General features: G+C 39.9%; 2 protein-coding genes across 10 annotated transcripts in view; both read right to left on the reverse strand.

Annotated features, from left to right (window-relative positions):
* The window catches only part of dgki (diacylglycerol kinase, iota), a 50287-nt gene extending 43034 nt beyond the window's left edge, over nucleotides 1-7253 (reverse strand). For all 7 annotated transcript variants that reach the window (XM_029494754.1, XM_029494759.1, XM_029494753.1 and 4 more), the window contains exon 1: nucleotides 6846-7253. In XM_029494754.1, coding sequence (XP_029350614.1) covers nucleotides 6846-7072 — 227 coding nt within the window. In that variant the 5' untranslated portion in view covers nucleotides 7073-7253. The remainder of the gene's footprint in view (nucleotides 1-6845) is intronic.
* Nucleotides 7254-10211: 2958 nt separating this feature from the next.
* creb3l2 (cAMP responsive element binding protein 3-like 2) overlaps nucleotides 10212-16764 on the reverse strand; it is a 23090-nt gene continuing 16537 nt past the window's right edge. For 2 of the 3 annotated variants that reach the window (XM_029495613.1, XM_029495614.1), the window contains exons 5-12: nucleotides 16721-16764; nucleotides 16338-16484; nucleotides 16148-16206; nucleotides 15775-15843; nucleotides 14267-14366; nucleotides 13937-14066; nucleotides 12843-13077; nucleotides 10212-12161 (exon numbers count right to left, since the gene is read on the reverse strand). The exon at nucleotides 16721-16764 is cut by the window's right edge and continues 159 nt beyond it. In XM_029495613.1, coding sequence (XP_029351473.1) covers nucleotides 12086-12161; nucleotides 12843-13077; nucleotides 13937-14066; nucleotides 14267-14366; nucleotides 15775-15843; nucleotides 16148-16206; nucleotides 16338-16484; nucleotides 16721-16764 — 860 coding nt within the window. In that variant the 3' untranslated portion in view covers nucleotides 10212-12085. Of the gene's footprint in view, nucleotides 12162-12838; nucleotides 13078-13936; nucleotides 14067-14266; nucleotides 14367-15774; nucleotides 15844-16147; nucleotides 16207-16337; nucleotides 16485-16720 lie in introns of those variants that run through there. The other variant, XM_029495615.1, reaches the window with a different exon arrangement.

Here is a 16764-nt window from a genome sequence, read left to right on the forward strand (position 1 = left end):
GACTAATCTTCTAAAAGTCAAGGTTTCTCTTTAACAAGGTTCCTCTTTGTCTCTATTACAACAGGATGTTCCACTTCTCTTTTCTCTTGTGTTTTCGTCTTTTGCCCTTTTTTCAGCTCCATTTCCAAGTAGAAAAAGCCTCTTACAGCCAGCCAGACGACTAATAAGGAGCGGCTCCTGTCAGCCAATCCCCCTTAATGCCTCAGCACGCTGCATTATGGGCAAAATAACCCTCAACACACAGACACACACTTTGAAACACTCCTGAAAAGGGTAGGAAAGGCGAGAGAAAGAAGCCTGATATCCTTCTGTTCCAAAAACAGACACCCTCATTCCTCTACTTCTTAGCAGAAAATGATTGATATGTGTGAGTGTAAACAAACACACTCCCAAAGTCACCCAGAGAGGGGCAAGAGGAATGTCTATCTGTAGGATGTGTTTGTGTAGAAAGGGGGCATGTGAATGGGGTGGTGGAGATATGAGAGTAGCAGAGAAACACAACACATCATCATGACTAACACACACTTACGCTCATACTAACGTACACACATGCATTATTCGGCTCTGACCCAGGAAAAGATTAAATTCCCTCAGTATCACAGCAATGGTCTAATATTCACCAACCCTAACCTCATCTTCGCCTTACATAGTCATTAACTCACTCTCTGTCTCTGTGTGTGTCTGTGCATGTGCATATATATATGTTATGAATTGTGAATTAAACATTTATCTACTACTTAGAAATGCTATGTGGGAGAGGTTAAAGTTAAGTCAGTGATACTGGTGATACTGGTGTTACTTATTTTAGTCAACATAACACAGGTTTCCTGATCAACTGCAGTGAAAGCAGAAAACATTGAGGAAAATATATTTTACATGTACATATATAAGGCTCTAACACTGCAGACAGTTGTTTGGGACCAAACATTTGTGGGTACAATCCTCAACACATCTGTTGGTTTTTCTTTGTCGTGTGTGACAAAACCTGCTCACACATACAATGGACTTTAAATGTCAATCAAGCTTGGGAAAGATTTTTAATTCTTTTCTCATTCGTCATAGATCAAACCAGTCATTTATTCACTGAGAAAACAAACTGCAGATTAATCCATGGTAAAGTCCTCAACTAAACCACCTTTGTTTCTCTGTCATTTTTGAAGGAAAAACATAAGTGGAAATGGCATATGAATCTAAAAAGGTGGCTTCTAACAGGATTGTGAATAAATAATCCTTAAAATAAAAATGACAAAATCAAATCCAGTGATCATGTTTCTTGAATTATCCATACTTGTATTCAGCTTACTCCCTCCTCATCCCGATGAGGACAGTATCAAAAATATGCATGTATATCTATTCATCCGTTCTCAAGATGAGAGCAGAGAGGGAAAATTGTGTCAGTGCGCCTTCAACAATTGGTGCTCTGATCATCTTAAAAATTCATGAGTGTGTTTAAGCTGCCCAGACTCTGATCCAAGCACTCCAATAAATGTAACAGACTGCACTAAAATTCTACACTGGTTGTGTAAAACATCAGGCAATTCATATACATTCACTTTGTAATCCAAGAAAAGACTAACAAGCAGCAGTTTACTTCATCAGACCTGGTTAGGGTGGGATTACTGTACATCATGTCCCCTGACTTTCCTGTCTGTACAATGGCAAAAATGGCCCAAAAAACTAAGAAAATATAAATATATATTTAGACATCTAAGTGGGCAAAAATGCTCTGAGTAAGTGAGTGCCCAGTTCAATTCCCGGCTGCGTGTAATTCCCCTACTCTCTGCCCCATTTCCTGTCATGTCAAAGTAATAAGAACATAAGAGAGCCAGGAGAAAAGCTAAAAAACAGTTGTTTGTTGGTTGATTACATTATTTTCATACATTTTAATTTTGCAGACACAAACATGTTCCTGTAGTTAATAGCCAGCCAATCACAAGACATATCAGAGCTTGTTCCAAGCATGCTGGATGTTTATTGTCTGCTGGCTAACGTTGAGATTTGTTCTATAGTTATTGTACTTTGGCATTTGATTTTTCATGTGATTTTTTTTCCAATTCTTGACTGTGTATAACAGTGTAAAAGTTTCAGAGCTTTCTGTGGTGCAGACTACAACACTGGCTTTGTTTTCCATCCAAACATACAGTGGATCAGACATCTCAGTGTGTCTTGCCTCTGCACATTCATTTTCTAAACTATGAATCAGACCAAACATTTCAAAACAAAACAAATGGTTTGGTTTGGTTTTGACGCAGGAGACTAATCAGCGCTTTGCATTGACTCTCTACAACGACTGTTGCCCTTAATAACTCCACCACGGCAATTCTGACCTAATAGGTGCATTGAATCCTAAGTATTTATTCTGCTTTTGGCCTTTCAAATTGAATTTCCCTGGGGAAAGCAGACTATTGTGCTGTACCAGTGATGAATTGCATGGTTACACAATTACTGTAAGCAGCATGACATTACAAAGGTTTCTAAATCTGACGTATCTCTTTCCTTTAGGCTGTTTTGGGCTTTTTTAGGCTGCGGACCTGAGCACACTATTTATATAAAAGAACTGCAAACTGAGATCTGATGGTTCATGATCATTTTTAAAGAGCCCTGAGGTAAATATTCCTGTAAAATCTGACCCAGGCCACACCTCAGAACCTTCCTACCTCAAACAACCCTTTTCTCCTGTATGCTTTCATTTGCATAGCCTTATTTAAAAGAAGTATGAATGTGTTGCCCACATCTATGGAGTAGGAAGTTTAAAGCTTTTGGCATGAGAAGTCTTTTTTGCTGGACTCAAAGTTCAGCATCGATAAGCAGCAGCTGAGGCTTTCATTGTTAAAAATATGCCCTGGACCTTGAATGCCTTATTCTTGAAACTCTTGGAGGTCACACCAGTTACCAGGTTTTATTTTTAGAGCCAGAAAACTTTTATTTCACCCTGTAATATATCAGTCCTGCCTTGGTTAATACAGTAATTCCTCGTTATTGCTTCATCTGTATTTCTCTTCTCTTTTGTCATGTTGAGTCATTGCACACCTTTTATTTTGGCTCCAAAACGGCTCTATTTTCCTTTCTTACCCCCCCATATTTTGTCCTAATTGAAGGGTGAATAGTAAGTTGTGTATTCTGGCAGCATCAGATCATGAAAGGGCTTTGATCACTGTCTATCCCTGCAGCTGGTGCTCAGCGGTAACAACATGAGATACATTTAGATCTTCTTTTGCCAACCCCCCTCCCCACCCCTTGTTATTCGTGTGTGTTTCTAGCCTACTGTATATTGTTTGTAAATAGGCATGAAACCAAAAGATGCACTAGATTGTTGTGGGAAAAGTGCATTGTAAATAGAGAAGGGATAATGTTACAACATCCCGGCCCATGACAGTTTGTTTCTGCAATGGTTCCCGTGGTGGCGGCGCTGAAATCTCACCACATAAGCTAGGTGACACAACAAAGCTTTTGTTTCTTTTCTTCAGTTTGTGTTGACATCTCTATCAGTGGAGTCGGGGTCAGGAGCAGCCAACGCTGAGGGGCCTTTAATCTGGATTCTAGCCAATGGCCATCAGGTGATAAACTCAGTCTCTAGTTTCAAGTTGTCTTCGATACCACATTACATTCAGTTTTTTAACTATGGCCCCATTTAGAGGAAAACAGATCATAAAGCAGGTTCTGAATTAGGGTGTAGTTACTGTGTGACTGATATACTGTCCCACCCAATCGGGATAGAGTACAGAGCAGGTCAGATCCACTCCTCATTGGTTAGTAAATACCACATGACCAAAATAATTCTATCACTCAATTTTCCCAATAAAATACATCCAGAAGAACCACAACATAAATGACATGGCATCATTATCCAATATGTATCATCATTCAAACTGAATTTCACCTGTACATGGATATTGCAATAAGGCTGCAAATATGGGATTGATTACGGATTGATTTTAGGTAGACTGCGACGTCATAAAGAGTGTTCAGGGATGAAAGGGTTTGCTTATGAGATCAAGACGGACTACTTGCTCCTCAGAGGCTGTTAAGACTGTTTTATGAGTTCTGGTACTGCAGAGGACAAGCTATCTTGGCAGAAGGAGATGTGTTAATTAAAGTGACTGACACAGATAGGCAGTAAGTGGTTGGAAAAACACTTCACTGCCTCACTAACTCACTTGCACATTGAGCATCCAACTGGTTGACAAACCAGTTAACTGATGTAATGTCTTAAAGGATAACTGGCTTTAGTGACTAACTGGTGATCATAATACACACAGACACGCACAGCGACTGCCTTTCTGACTGAGGAAGGACTGTCATGCAGACAGACGAGTGAGATGTCCAAGAATAGTTAAAAGGGGGGGACAGTATTCTGGGAACACACACACATACACACACAAACAGACACAAAGTGTGACGAATGTCTGGCAGATAAGTTACGCATGCCTTACGCTGCCATAAACACATAATACCGCAGCCCCCCCACACACACTCTCCCTTTGATGTCCAGCAGCATTCATACTTGCCACATATGGTAATTCATTTCTTGCCATTGGCGACATCAAAGCTATGTAAACTACCTTCTTACAAGCCATCTCCTCTGACCGCCTAGTGCCCTTTCCTTTCACATGGCTGAGTCCATGAAGAGAAAAGTTTACACATTATCTATAGCTTTTTTCAGTGAGATGAAAGGTCATGTTAAACTACACCCTGTGTTTTGTCAGGGATGGTGAAGAAGACAGATTTATTTCACATAATTAAAAGGTATCAAACTACATGTTTCCTGTCTCTAACATGCAACTAACCTATGCTCAGGGTTAAAAACGTGCTGACTTCCATAGTGCTACGAGTCTCCTGGTAACTTGACCACAAAGTAAATAAAGGCTTTGTCTGTTTACAGTAAATATTTGTTGGTCATCACCAATCAGCAGCTGTAGTTATATGAGCCAACTTTTCCTAATTCCTAAGGAATTCAATCTAACTCAAGCTGGTGCTGAGTAAAAAGACAGGGAGCAGGCTTCAGAGGGTGACGCAGAAAACACTTTGATGACTACAACTTATGTCAATGTTGAGAAAAACATACTCATTCCTGTCTTCCACATGTAGCCACAACTAAGTCAAAACATATTTTTAATATATTATGTTTTTTCCTTAAAAATAAACTATTACAGACCAATGAATTATTAAAACAGGTAAATGAAAATGATAATAATTACCCAGAGTGAAATGCAATTACCATAAACAATATATTCAAATTAATTTAAATCAATTTATCACCCAGCTTCTAGTGAAGTCAGTGTTTCCTTAAATGATCAGCATATCAATACAAATCCAAAACATCACATTTATTTAATTAACCCAACATCATGACTTCATCCTGAAACCCCAGGATTTCTTCATCTCACATCAGCTACATTACTTCTCAATAACCTATAAAGGATTCAGTTACTGTGCCAAATCCAGTCACCGGTTTCTGCTGCAGCATTTTCCACTGAGGCAACAGTTATATCAGAACAACAAACTACTCCAGCAGTTATAAAAATAAAAAGCATCAACCAGCTGTGGCACTCCCCACTATGCACCCAAACCTCACTTAACGAAAGATGGTTTCCCCCAGGAAAAAAAAAAAAAAAGACCGTAACTGATGATATAATAAAAGTGAAGGAGTGGTGACTGCTGAGTGATGTGTTTGCCTTACAATACTTGTAACTCAAGTGGGTGTTTCAAAAGACTATGGATGCTCCATGTAAATAATGAAAAATCAACAGGATACATTATCATCCGTCCAATGGATTATAATGGGATTATGCTGTGCCATCCCATTCTCCAATGAGATAAATTTCCTTCCCAAATGGGCCAGTTTATTGTGTTTTAATGTGGTTATGTGATGCATTTAATCTGATTGTGGTGTTAATTACTGGCAAAATAAAGCTAACACGAATTCTTTCATGTCTAATTGAAATTAATCACAGGGTGCAGGTTTTCTTTTGACACATATTTATCAAACAAAAGGTAAAGATGCATCAAGATGGGGAGTGTAAACAGACTACAGCCGGCAGATGTATGACCTCAGCACTGTGTTCAAATATTTCTTTGCTGTCTCCGGTCGAGTTTTGACAGTTGGAGATGCATAATCTGCTGCTCTGCTTTGCCACAGCGCCCCAAGTCGCACACAAACAAGTCAATCAGGCACAAAGAAGTTAAAATAATTGATTTTGCTCTCCACATGCAGATCATATTCCGGCACAGAGAGAGCCGAGATAGACAGATCGACAGACAGATAGATGGATAAATAGATGCCACACATTCCTGATGGTGACATCTGACAGCCAAAACTGCTGTGCGAGTGTGTGTGTTTGGTCTCTGGCCAGTTTTCACTATCAACAGCAGCTGCCAGTCGCACTGGGGTGTCAAGCTGCTGCTGGCACACACACACACACACACACACACACAGCCCAAAAATCAATACTGTTTCTCCCCCACCCTCAAACACAACAAGCCTACAACACCACAGGGAAACACATAGAAACACACACACATATAGACATTGTTGTATATGCAAAATTGTGTTGATCCATCACTGACCTGGTGGTGTGTGTGTGTGTGTGTGTGTGTGCTCATCAGTGTCACGTTGAGGCTGTTAACAGGGTGAAGACAGAGCAGGTGTAGCTACATCACTATTTACCTTTTTAAACTGGCAGAATAAGCTCCATCATAATCCCCCCTGTGTGTGTTCACAAGCTTTAGCTAGCTCACGGTCATTTGTCAGCTTTTAACTCGAACAAATAAGCGTGAAATAAGTAAAAATAAAAAGCTGCCCAGCCACCTGAGCACGAACATAAACAAACAGCTTCCCCACTCACCGATAGGAGATCTGTTTTCTGAACGCCAGTCCTCTCAGTTTCTCCTCCAGAGTATCCTGCTCCATGTCGGGCAGGCTGCTGAACGTGTCGCCGCAGCAGCCCACGGCGGCTTCCTCCGAGCCGGCTGCGGACTCCGAGTCTCCACCGTCGGCTCCCAGGGAGGCCAGCCGCCCGCTGAAGCCGCCCGCCGCCGGGCTGCCGGTGCGGTCCTTCGCTTGGGGGTCCATGCTGGAGCCGGAGCTGGACCCCCCCTCCCGTTGCCCGTCTGAGGGGTTCGGGGGGGGCCGGTGTGTGTTGGGGAGGCACGGATGCCGGGTGCCGGTGGAAGCTTGGCGAGGAGAGCGCTGATAATGGCGGCGGCTCCGGCTCCTTCCTCCGGCTGCGGCCGTTCCGACCGTTGGCCGCCTTTTATACACGACCGTCGGGTCCGGCTGCACGCGCCCGGACGACTCGTACAACTGAGCTCACGAGCCTCCAAACCAAACCGGGCACGAGAGACGTCAAGCGGTCGACGCCCGCCAGGAAGTTGGGCGGCGTGCAACTTCAAAATAAAAGCCCAGCGTTTCCTGGACTCAGATCACCGAATTACGTACGAGCTGTGATTTATTTTATCTTTTAGGTATTCAAACTAAACTTACAACGATAAAACGCAAAAAAGGGGCAAAATCCTACTTCATTAACTGTTTCATCTGAATAATCTATATTTATGTTTCACATATATCTGTTTTAAATGTTTACATTTAGGAATCTTTACCTGCTGTGTGTAGTTTACTCCAAAATGTAATTTCATGAAAGTAGCATATTTGTTTTTCTTTGAATCAAACTTTAGGACATTAACTAAATTTTATTTCCCTCCCGGATTGAGCAAAAGTTCACACAGACTATCGCTGATAAGACACCTAATGCTTATTGTTGGCATACATACATTTGTAAAGGGTCGTTAGGATGGGAGAAGTGTGATTTCGATTTTCTTTTGAAGTATGAGCAAACATGACCTACTACAGAAGCCTTTTACTTTCAAATACACGACCGGAAACGGAGTATTTGATTCTTGTGGCATGACACAGATTTTAAAAAGCTGCTGGAGCGCGAGCTGCCGTGAGGGCGGCGACAGCCCTGCAACCAACTGCATCATCCGCTCATCCATCCATCCACCCATCCATCCATCTGGCCCAGGGGACGAGCAGCGAGGCATTGTGGGATATTCCCACTTTTCCTCCTTTCTGCAGCATCATCAGTCAGAAAGTAGGCCAGAGGGTGAGCGGATGTGCACGAGCACACGCGTGCAGCCTCCATCTCACACCCAGACGTTAATCACATAGTCCATATGCTGCTGTGGACATCCTGCATGTCGGATGTGACAAGGCCGACATGTCCCTTAGTTTCTGTCAGATGTCCTGGAGCGTCAGCTTCGTCCAGCTCATGACCTCAAGTTTGACCTCAGTGTGGTGCTTTTCCACAGGGAGGGGGGAGTCTGTCTGCAGAAATAAGTTAAACACCCTGAATCAACATCATTACAGCTCAGATCTGCAGATTTTCCCACCACAATATGTTCAAAGGCAAAGGAAGACGGGTTCATTTGCATAACACACTACCAAACACAGAGCTTATTAAATATGCTTAAGAAATAAAAGGAGCACAGAAATAAAGCTAAAAGTGCAATAAAAGAAAAGTATAAAAGTATAAATACAGCTGATTATGATAGGATCCAGAAATTCAGAATACTGGAGGCTTTTTCGGCAGCAGACATGTTTTCAAAAACAAATCTTTTCGTTGATAAATGTACGAAAACAAAAGTAGTTCAGTTCGCGACGAGGTTTCTGTGAGCAGTAAAGTCCATCTGTTTGGGCTGTATGTGATTACCAAGGAAGGAATGAACGCTGTTTCTACAATGTTCCACTATTAGGACTTCTGCCAAAATAAAAAGATGAAAACACAGATGAGTTCAGGTTTCCGGGCCTTTGTTTGAAAACCTGCGTGCTTTAAAATTGATAAGAGCAGGCTGTATAACAATCAGAGAAAAAAAACTTTCATTTATAATTAACAAGTTGTGTGCTTGAGAACTTTTGCAACTCTGAAGCAAAGCGTGAAATCAGATCACAGCTCCTTCATCTTTTCATCACGTTTTTTGGAAAGTCTGCTCAGTTATTTATATTGATTTGATGACAAACGCGATGCACCATAACTGGAGTGGCGGTGGACTTGACTGCTGCTGCATTACTATGAGGCTGGACTGTGATGAAGCTGTGGGACTGGGGATTGTTCTGAGACGGTCAGAGCAATTCACACAACTCATTATATTTTACTGTTGTTGCTGCTCATCTATTTTAGGAGCTCCTTCATTTCAGAGGAGATAGAAGCTCCTCTTCACAGCAGCATGTTCACCACGAGACTCCTTCCTGTCTTAATGGAGTTTGGTCTTACATTAATATAAGGTTGTAAAGAAAAAATAAAATGCTTCAAAGCTATCAGCTAATAATGATCCTTAACAGAAAGAAACTTTTTTGTTTAGTACAGTTGTTAAAACAAATAAAATGAAACTCAAACTCATAATTGTGTTGTTGGAATTGGATCATAAAAAGAAAGCATTAACTCAACTGAAATATTAATTTATAGACAAACTGACTGAATCATTTGAAAAGTATTTCACTAGAAACAGAACTAATTATTAAGACTGTATGTTGGAGTTACTTTCATGCATTAAGACGTTTTTTATTTAGTTTGTGAATATTGCCAATTATGGCTTTTCCCCATTCGTGATTCATTAAGCTGTTTTTATATTTATTTGAACATGTTCCATTTGATATGTAATATGTTTGCATTCAATTTGATCTATTTATTGATGGCTGAACATTTTTTATTATATTCAATTTGAATATGAAAGGAAATTATTAGTAGTATTAGCCATTTCTATGGAAACAATAATCACAGTGAGAAGAGAAGATAAAAAGGAGCACTGGTACTTTGTTTAATGGCGTTTTCCATTCATTCTGGTTCTCTTAGCCAAAGATTTTTATTGTAATTGAAATAAATGACGACGAAAACCACTGTTTTTGTTTGTTTCTCTGAATTATTTCAACAAGATACTTCACAGTGTGTACTCATAACTTTTACAGTGTTGTTGAATTAAACTGCATCACGTACCCAAAAAAAAAAAAAATCACGTCCATCACGTACAAACAACTCAAATTTACTGTGACAGTGTCAAGTCCATGAGACTGTTTTGTGTTGTTTACACAAACAGCTCAAAACATTTAGATGGTAAAGCTAGAATTACAATCTATTGCCATCGAAATACCAGAGTTTACTTTAGGAGGAGAGGCGAACACACTCTACCAGGAACAGACCACGCAGAGGAACGGGAAGTATGCTTTTACTAAGGAAAATACTTTATTCATTTAAATGCAAAAAGACAGAAAGGCCAAGTCAGGCAGGTTTTACACAGAAGCAACATAACGACAAAATGTCATAATAAAGTCAAATATCTTGTATTTCCTATTATCTCTGGTGTACATTTTTTTTTTACTTTTTTCCCCTCAATGCTCAGATAAAATAATAATAATAATAATAATAATAAACTTTACTTTGTGGCTGAAATTGACTAAACGCATAGATTTGAAAGCAAAAAAGTCATTCTTCTACAAAAACCTAGATATACAAATCTTGTGCTCTCATTTCTAAACTGGGATCAATTCAAGTTGGCAGTTTGATTCACCGTCAGCTCTAAAATACACTTTGTTAAATCTCAGGGTTGAATTTCGTTGTTTAGACAGCAGACGTCACTGACTTTTAATAAAAATGGGCGATTGTTTTTATTTACAGCGTAGATGTACATAAAGTGAACTGGCCTGGTGTCTGGTTTGGTCTGTAACATATAAAAGAGCATGTTTCCTTAAAGCTCAGAAGTATATCTGTTATGAACACAACACGAACAGTTAAGACTTTTAAAACCACGAGCTGTAATCATCAGACGAAACCAAACCCTGCAGCCACTTAACACTCATAATTTATTGACAACATCCAAAATAGACCTGGAATGAAATGCAGATTCGATTCCGATCTAAAGATCCCAGATATATTTAGACTTCCTTATTTATTAACAACAAATATTTACAACAAATAGATACTTTTTTTTAATTCCTGCGAAGAAATATTTTTTTGGCAAATGCTGAAAAGTAGCAGATAAAGCTGTGAGGCCAGAAGGAGAGAAATCTTTTTGTGATGAGACAAGTTCAGGAAATTAAGAAACGCTTTCTTATCAGAAGTCTGATGACTGTATAGGAAATATGAAGGTTGGAAACCAATCAGCATCTTTTAGTCTGAGCTTTGGAGGAGCTTTCTACTGACTTTGGACAATTATTAGCTGTTTCTAAGCAAATAAGCTAATTTCTTAAATTAAAGAAATTACTCTGAGTTAAATGGGATTCGGATCTTACTGAAACTACCAACTGATGAGCTTCCTGTAAATGTCCCAGATACGATTCTCACAGATTCTTTTATATGTCAGCAATGACATTTGGTCTTCGACTGGATTAAACAGCTCCAAGTGAACAAACCCAGACTTAAGACCTCGTTGCATGAAATCTTAGATCAGTTGAAACGTATGAACAATATATAAAAGAGCACAATTAAAAAAATGAAAAAAATAAAATAAAATCATAAAATACAGTATGAACACAAAAATAAGTATCAAAATGTGACGTATGTGTGACTGAAATCGAACAAAAACATTTAATATTAAAGGAAATACAACTACAAAGAGAAATACATTTTTGAAAAGGACAAAACAAAAACAAGTTTCTATAAATACAGAGGTCCTCGTCAGTGTCCTGTAAAAAAGCCTCACGTCATATTTGAAGACACTTTGCCACTGGAATAAATTTTTCACTCAATCTTTTAAAATTTCTCAGAATGTGACTTTTTAACAGTGTTTCAAGCCGGGTCGATAAAGACAACGAAAACGGGTGAGTTGACTCATGTAAAAACTGTTCAGTGCAACTTTTACTTCAGAAATAAAGGCAACCAGTGCCATTATTATTATTATTATTTATTATTATTATTACTATTACAGTGTATCTGATTAAGCAGAGATGGCAGAGAAAAAATGACCTTAAACAATCAGCAGTGGAAACTACTGCATGAGGTTTACTCCAGGACACTGAACCATGCTCCAGAGGGGCGAAGGTCAAAGGTCATAATGGGAGGAGGTTGGGTGGGGGAAAGGGGGAGGGGTGTCAACCTCAGGAGGTTTCGTTGACCGTTCGCTCCAATTCTATCACTTTACTCCTGCTCTCGTTCATCCTCTGCTCCAAAGACCTGACGGACAGAGGACAGAGTTTTGGTGAGACAGATGTCTTCTGTCCTCATTCTGACCTTTAACTAATGGACCAGCTCACTGTTTCTACACCACACCACAAAGTGACGGGTCAATTCTGGGCTGATTTACGGCAACTGGCAGCGTTTATTTATAGAAAGTCGACAACATGACGACATGAAACTTCACAAAATGAAGAAATATAGAGAAAAAAAAATAACACGAGACAAAAATGAACACAAAGAGACAGAGTGATAATAAATGACTAGAAGGATAAACAGAACAACCACCCAAAAACAAAAAGACAAAAAAAGAACACAAAGAGAAGAAAAATTATAACCAAGAGGAAAAAAAAAACATGAAAACAAGAGAGAAAACACTTAAACATAAAGAGAAAGAGTGACGAGAAAGTGACAAAAATGAACACAAAGAGAAGAAAAATTATAACCAAGAGGAAAAAAAAAACATGAAAACAAGAGAGAAAACACTTAAACATAAAGAGAAAGAGTGATGAGAAAGTGAAAAATGAACACAAGACACAAAACATAAAAAGATAGAGGGTGACGACAAAGAGACACTCATTCATTTTCCCTCAAATCTGAAGCAGACGGAGCAATTTGTGTTATGTGTGTACTGTTAGATGTCTGATGTTGTGCATGTCTTGCGTTGTTTTGTGCGTTTACCTGTGCAGGTCCAGCAGCAGATTCTTTGGCGTCTGCGTTTCGTTGCGTTTACTTCTGAACGGTGGGTGTGTTTCTTCCCTGCTGGGCTCCGCCCCCATCTTCTGCTGCTCTGAGTGACGCCATGCTGCCATGACGACGGCTGGCGTGTCCTCCAATTGCTCGGGATATTCGCCACCCAGGCCGAGCAGGTGCGGCTGCTCGTCTTCGAAGGTCGACAACAGGCTCCTCGACTTCACTGAAAGAGCAAAACATGTATTCAAAAATGATCGCTTGTTGTGTTTTTAAAAATTCATTGTCAATTTTTAAAAACGTCTCATTGTTTGTCTTTGTTGGCGTGACAGGATGGTAAACTTTTTAAACTATTCAGACTGCACACACTTCATAACAATGCACCACATGTTAGTATCTGCCATTTTGACAACAGTCCAGCTCGTGTGTGTGGGAAGGATTTGATTGTTAAGAAAATTATATCTAGTCTTTATTATAAAAGTGTGTGTCTGTGTGTGTGTGTGTGTGGGAGGTGGTGGAGAGGATGTAGTGAAAGGTCAGCTCTCCTAATCGGTGTCTGTAGCTGCTGTTCAGCTCTGTAGGTGGAATCTGATTATTGTTAGTTATAATGGTCCTCCACAGTTTCACAAAAAAAGAAACCCAGACAGGTTAGTTTTCCTCACTTCTGCAGAAAAGTGACTCTCAGTGTGTGTTTTTGTGTCCCAGAAATGTACGACAACAAATCTCTGCTGCGGGGCAAATTTATTTATACCTTCTGTATATAAATAATAAAGTATGAAGCTCTCCCTCATCTTTGTTGAATACTCTTAATTCTTCAGTCTTGTTGTTAGCAGTGGATCCCATTTTCAGGCTAACAGGCCGAATTAGCTTCCAGCTAACGTTATCATTTATCAGAAGTTGTGATTAATAATTTTTTCATAAAATTATATTCTTTACAGTCAAGTGCGGATTAAATGTTTTTTCCTGGAATACAATATTGTTTTAGTTATTTGTATCCTCTCTATCAGAACGATCGGTTTTTACGGTATAATTTTATATTCTGAGGATATTTATTAATATTATTTCTGAACTGTGAGCTGAACTACCTGTGGCTGTGTAGGACTCTTTGACAGCCGGCTGTTTGGAGGTGAGGCCTGTTTCAGTGATGGTGGAGTACGAAGTCAGACTGCCGGGGTAAAAACTTCCCAGAAACAGAGCAAAGCACAACATGACCACCTGCAGAGAGGAAGGGTGGAGGCAGAAAGAGAGGCGGGGGGGTAAATAAATTATAAATCACAACAAAATGCTAAACCACTAATGTGCTAATGAACAATGGAAGCAGATGTTTCAAATTCAATATTTTAATCAATGTTTCATCACCACAATCTCCTGTTTGCATGCACACGCGCACGCACACACACGCGCACACACACTACCATTAGGCATGATGATGTCTGGGTGCCAGCCACCCTGCAGGACTTGGGGACTTTGCCTGCCACCACCGCCTGCAGAGACTGCAGCTGCTGCAGCAGAGACCTGGAGAGGGCACACACACACACACACAAACACACAGGTTAGACAAATAAGCAAAAACACAACACACACACACCTGATGAACTCTACAGATGAACTGGGTTGGAACAGACGATTACATTTTAAAGTGATTATTTAATCTACAATAGAAATCCGCTGTTCTTATTGCTCAAGCAATAAAATGACGAAATGACGAAAATTCCTAAAATAGTGAAAAAAGAAAGCAATGAGCAACAGACAAATGAAATAAAACAACTTTCATCTGTCTGTACATCTGACGGAGGGAGTCCCTCTGCAGGACCAGGCCGAGAGGACGGAGGACGTGACATCGATCATTTCTGACAAATTAGCAATGAATCAAATTAGAAAGAGCCAGATAATGTGGTTTAAACCAGCGGCTCGGCCAGCAGCTCGCTCTTCCCTGGCTGGTAAAATTTCTGAATGCCTCCCCTTCTGCTGTTATCTTTTATACAAATATATATACACATGATAACTATAGGAACATAAAAATTAAATTAATTAATTAACAGACAAATGTAAAAATAGTTGCATTTTCCAATCCAAAGCATTTTAACTCTGCATTTATAATTTCTGGATTAATTTATTGACACTCCTGTCACAAAGAACAAATCCACTTCTGTTTGTTCTTTATTAGATCAGTCAGCTATTCCACTGAGTGTTTATTCTGCTGTTTGCTTCATTACAAAGGCAGCCAACAACATAAGCATACTGTCCAGGTGCACCAGAATCAACACACACACACACACACACACACACACACACACACAGCTAACCCATCCATAACGTGAGCAAACAACAGTCTATTGGAGGCAGCTTGAGCATTTTACATTAAAATAGCCTCATGATTATGCATGGATGCTAAATTGCAGCTGAACTGAAGCAGAGGAAGCTTTTCTACTGCGCATAATAAAATTCAGTCAAAGTGTTTCGGCACTTTCAGGTAAAACCTGAACTGGAGTAAAGGCAGGATGTTTGGAGAGTTTCAGGTTCGGCCACCTATGTCTCAAAAAAAAAACAAACAAACAAACAAACTACTTTGTGACTGACAGGAGTCAAGCTTGTGCTCAGTCCTGAAGCTCAGTGAGCTTTGTTTCTTTCCCTATTCCCCAAATTGATGTTCCAAACTTTGATTAGTTTGATTGACATGGGGCTCAATCAAGCAATCAATCACCCTGATTAAAGCTCAGGCTTCAAATGTACAATGAATATGCACATTTATTAGAAGTTGCAGCAATTCAGCAGTTCTCCCTCCCAAAAGAAAATTGTCCAAATTTCCTGAATTAAAGGTCTAAAAATGCACATTTCTGGTACTGCAGGACTTGTAACGACTAAATTTTCATGAAAACACACTGATGTGTGCGTTGCAGTGTTTTGTCTGCGTTGTTCTTACTTGTTGGTGCACTCCAGCGTTTCCACTTTCCTGCGTAGTTCGTTGTTTTCGTTGGAGCAGGTCTCCACCCTGTGGACAGACAGGACGGCTGCAGGGTCAGTGGCCTTCTCTATTTTATTTTTATTTTTTACTATAGTCTCTCTGGTTTCTTTTTATGCTGCACAAATTGTTTTCACGGAACATTTGTTGCACTTTATTTACTGAGATGCGTTAAAATTCAGAGTGAATGAGTCAAGTTCGGATCACTGCACATTTAAGGGAAATTTTAAGAGGAAACTGATGAATCAATGAGACAGAAATCAGTTTTCATTTTTTTTTTTTTTTTTTTTTTTTAGGAATCAGCAGTAATTTGTTTGTGATTTAAAGAACTCACTTCTTCTCCAGAGTGTCCATGTACTCCTTCTTCTTCCTGCGACTCTCCTGAGCTGAAATCTGAAGGAGCACCAGAGAGAAAGAAGACAAAGATTAAAAAAATCTTAAACGTTTGAGAAGTTTTATAAAGAAACAATCGCCCAGTGTGAGCTGGGATTGGCTCCAGCACCGGATAGGTCTGTGGTCTGCACCTTGTTCTTGATTTTTCGGCGGATCTTCTTCAGGGCCTTCTCCTCGGCTTTGGTGAGCGGCAGTTTGGTGGGAACAGGGTAACCTTCGGCCACCAGGGTGCGCCGCTCCTCCTCGGTCAGCATCAGTGGCCCCGACCCCTGCAGCTTCTGGAAGAACAAAAAATAAATACATAAATACAGATAAAAACTAACTTTTAGTTTTAATTTAATCTCTGAGTTTTGAAAGCACTCCGAAATTTGCAGGTCATCAACCTTTTAAGTTCCTTGTGTTTTTAAAAATACTAAAATTTCAAATGGTTTCAGTGGTTTCCTGATTATTCTGGAGAACTATAGTTTTATTAAACGTATTCAGACAGCAGGCTGGACTGAGATTCAGTTCTTACGTGAGGAGCGGTGAGCAGGGGGGAGTTGGACAGCGAGGACGCGG

Source organism: Echeneis naucrates, chromosome 23 (assembly GCF_900963305.1).
Source record: "Echeneis naucrates chromosome 23, fEcheNa1.1, whole genome shotgun sequence".
Taxonomy (NCBI): Eukaryota; Metazoa; Chordata; class Actinopteri; order Carangiformes; family Echeneidae; genus Echeneis; species Echeneis naucrates.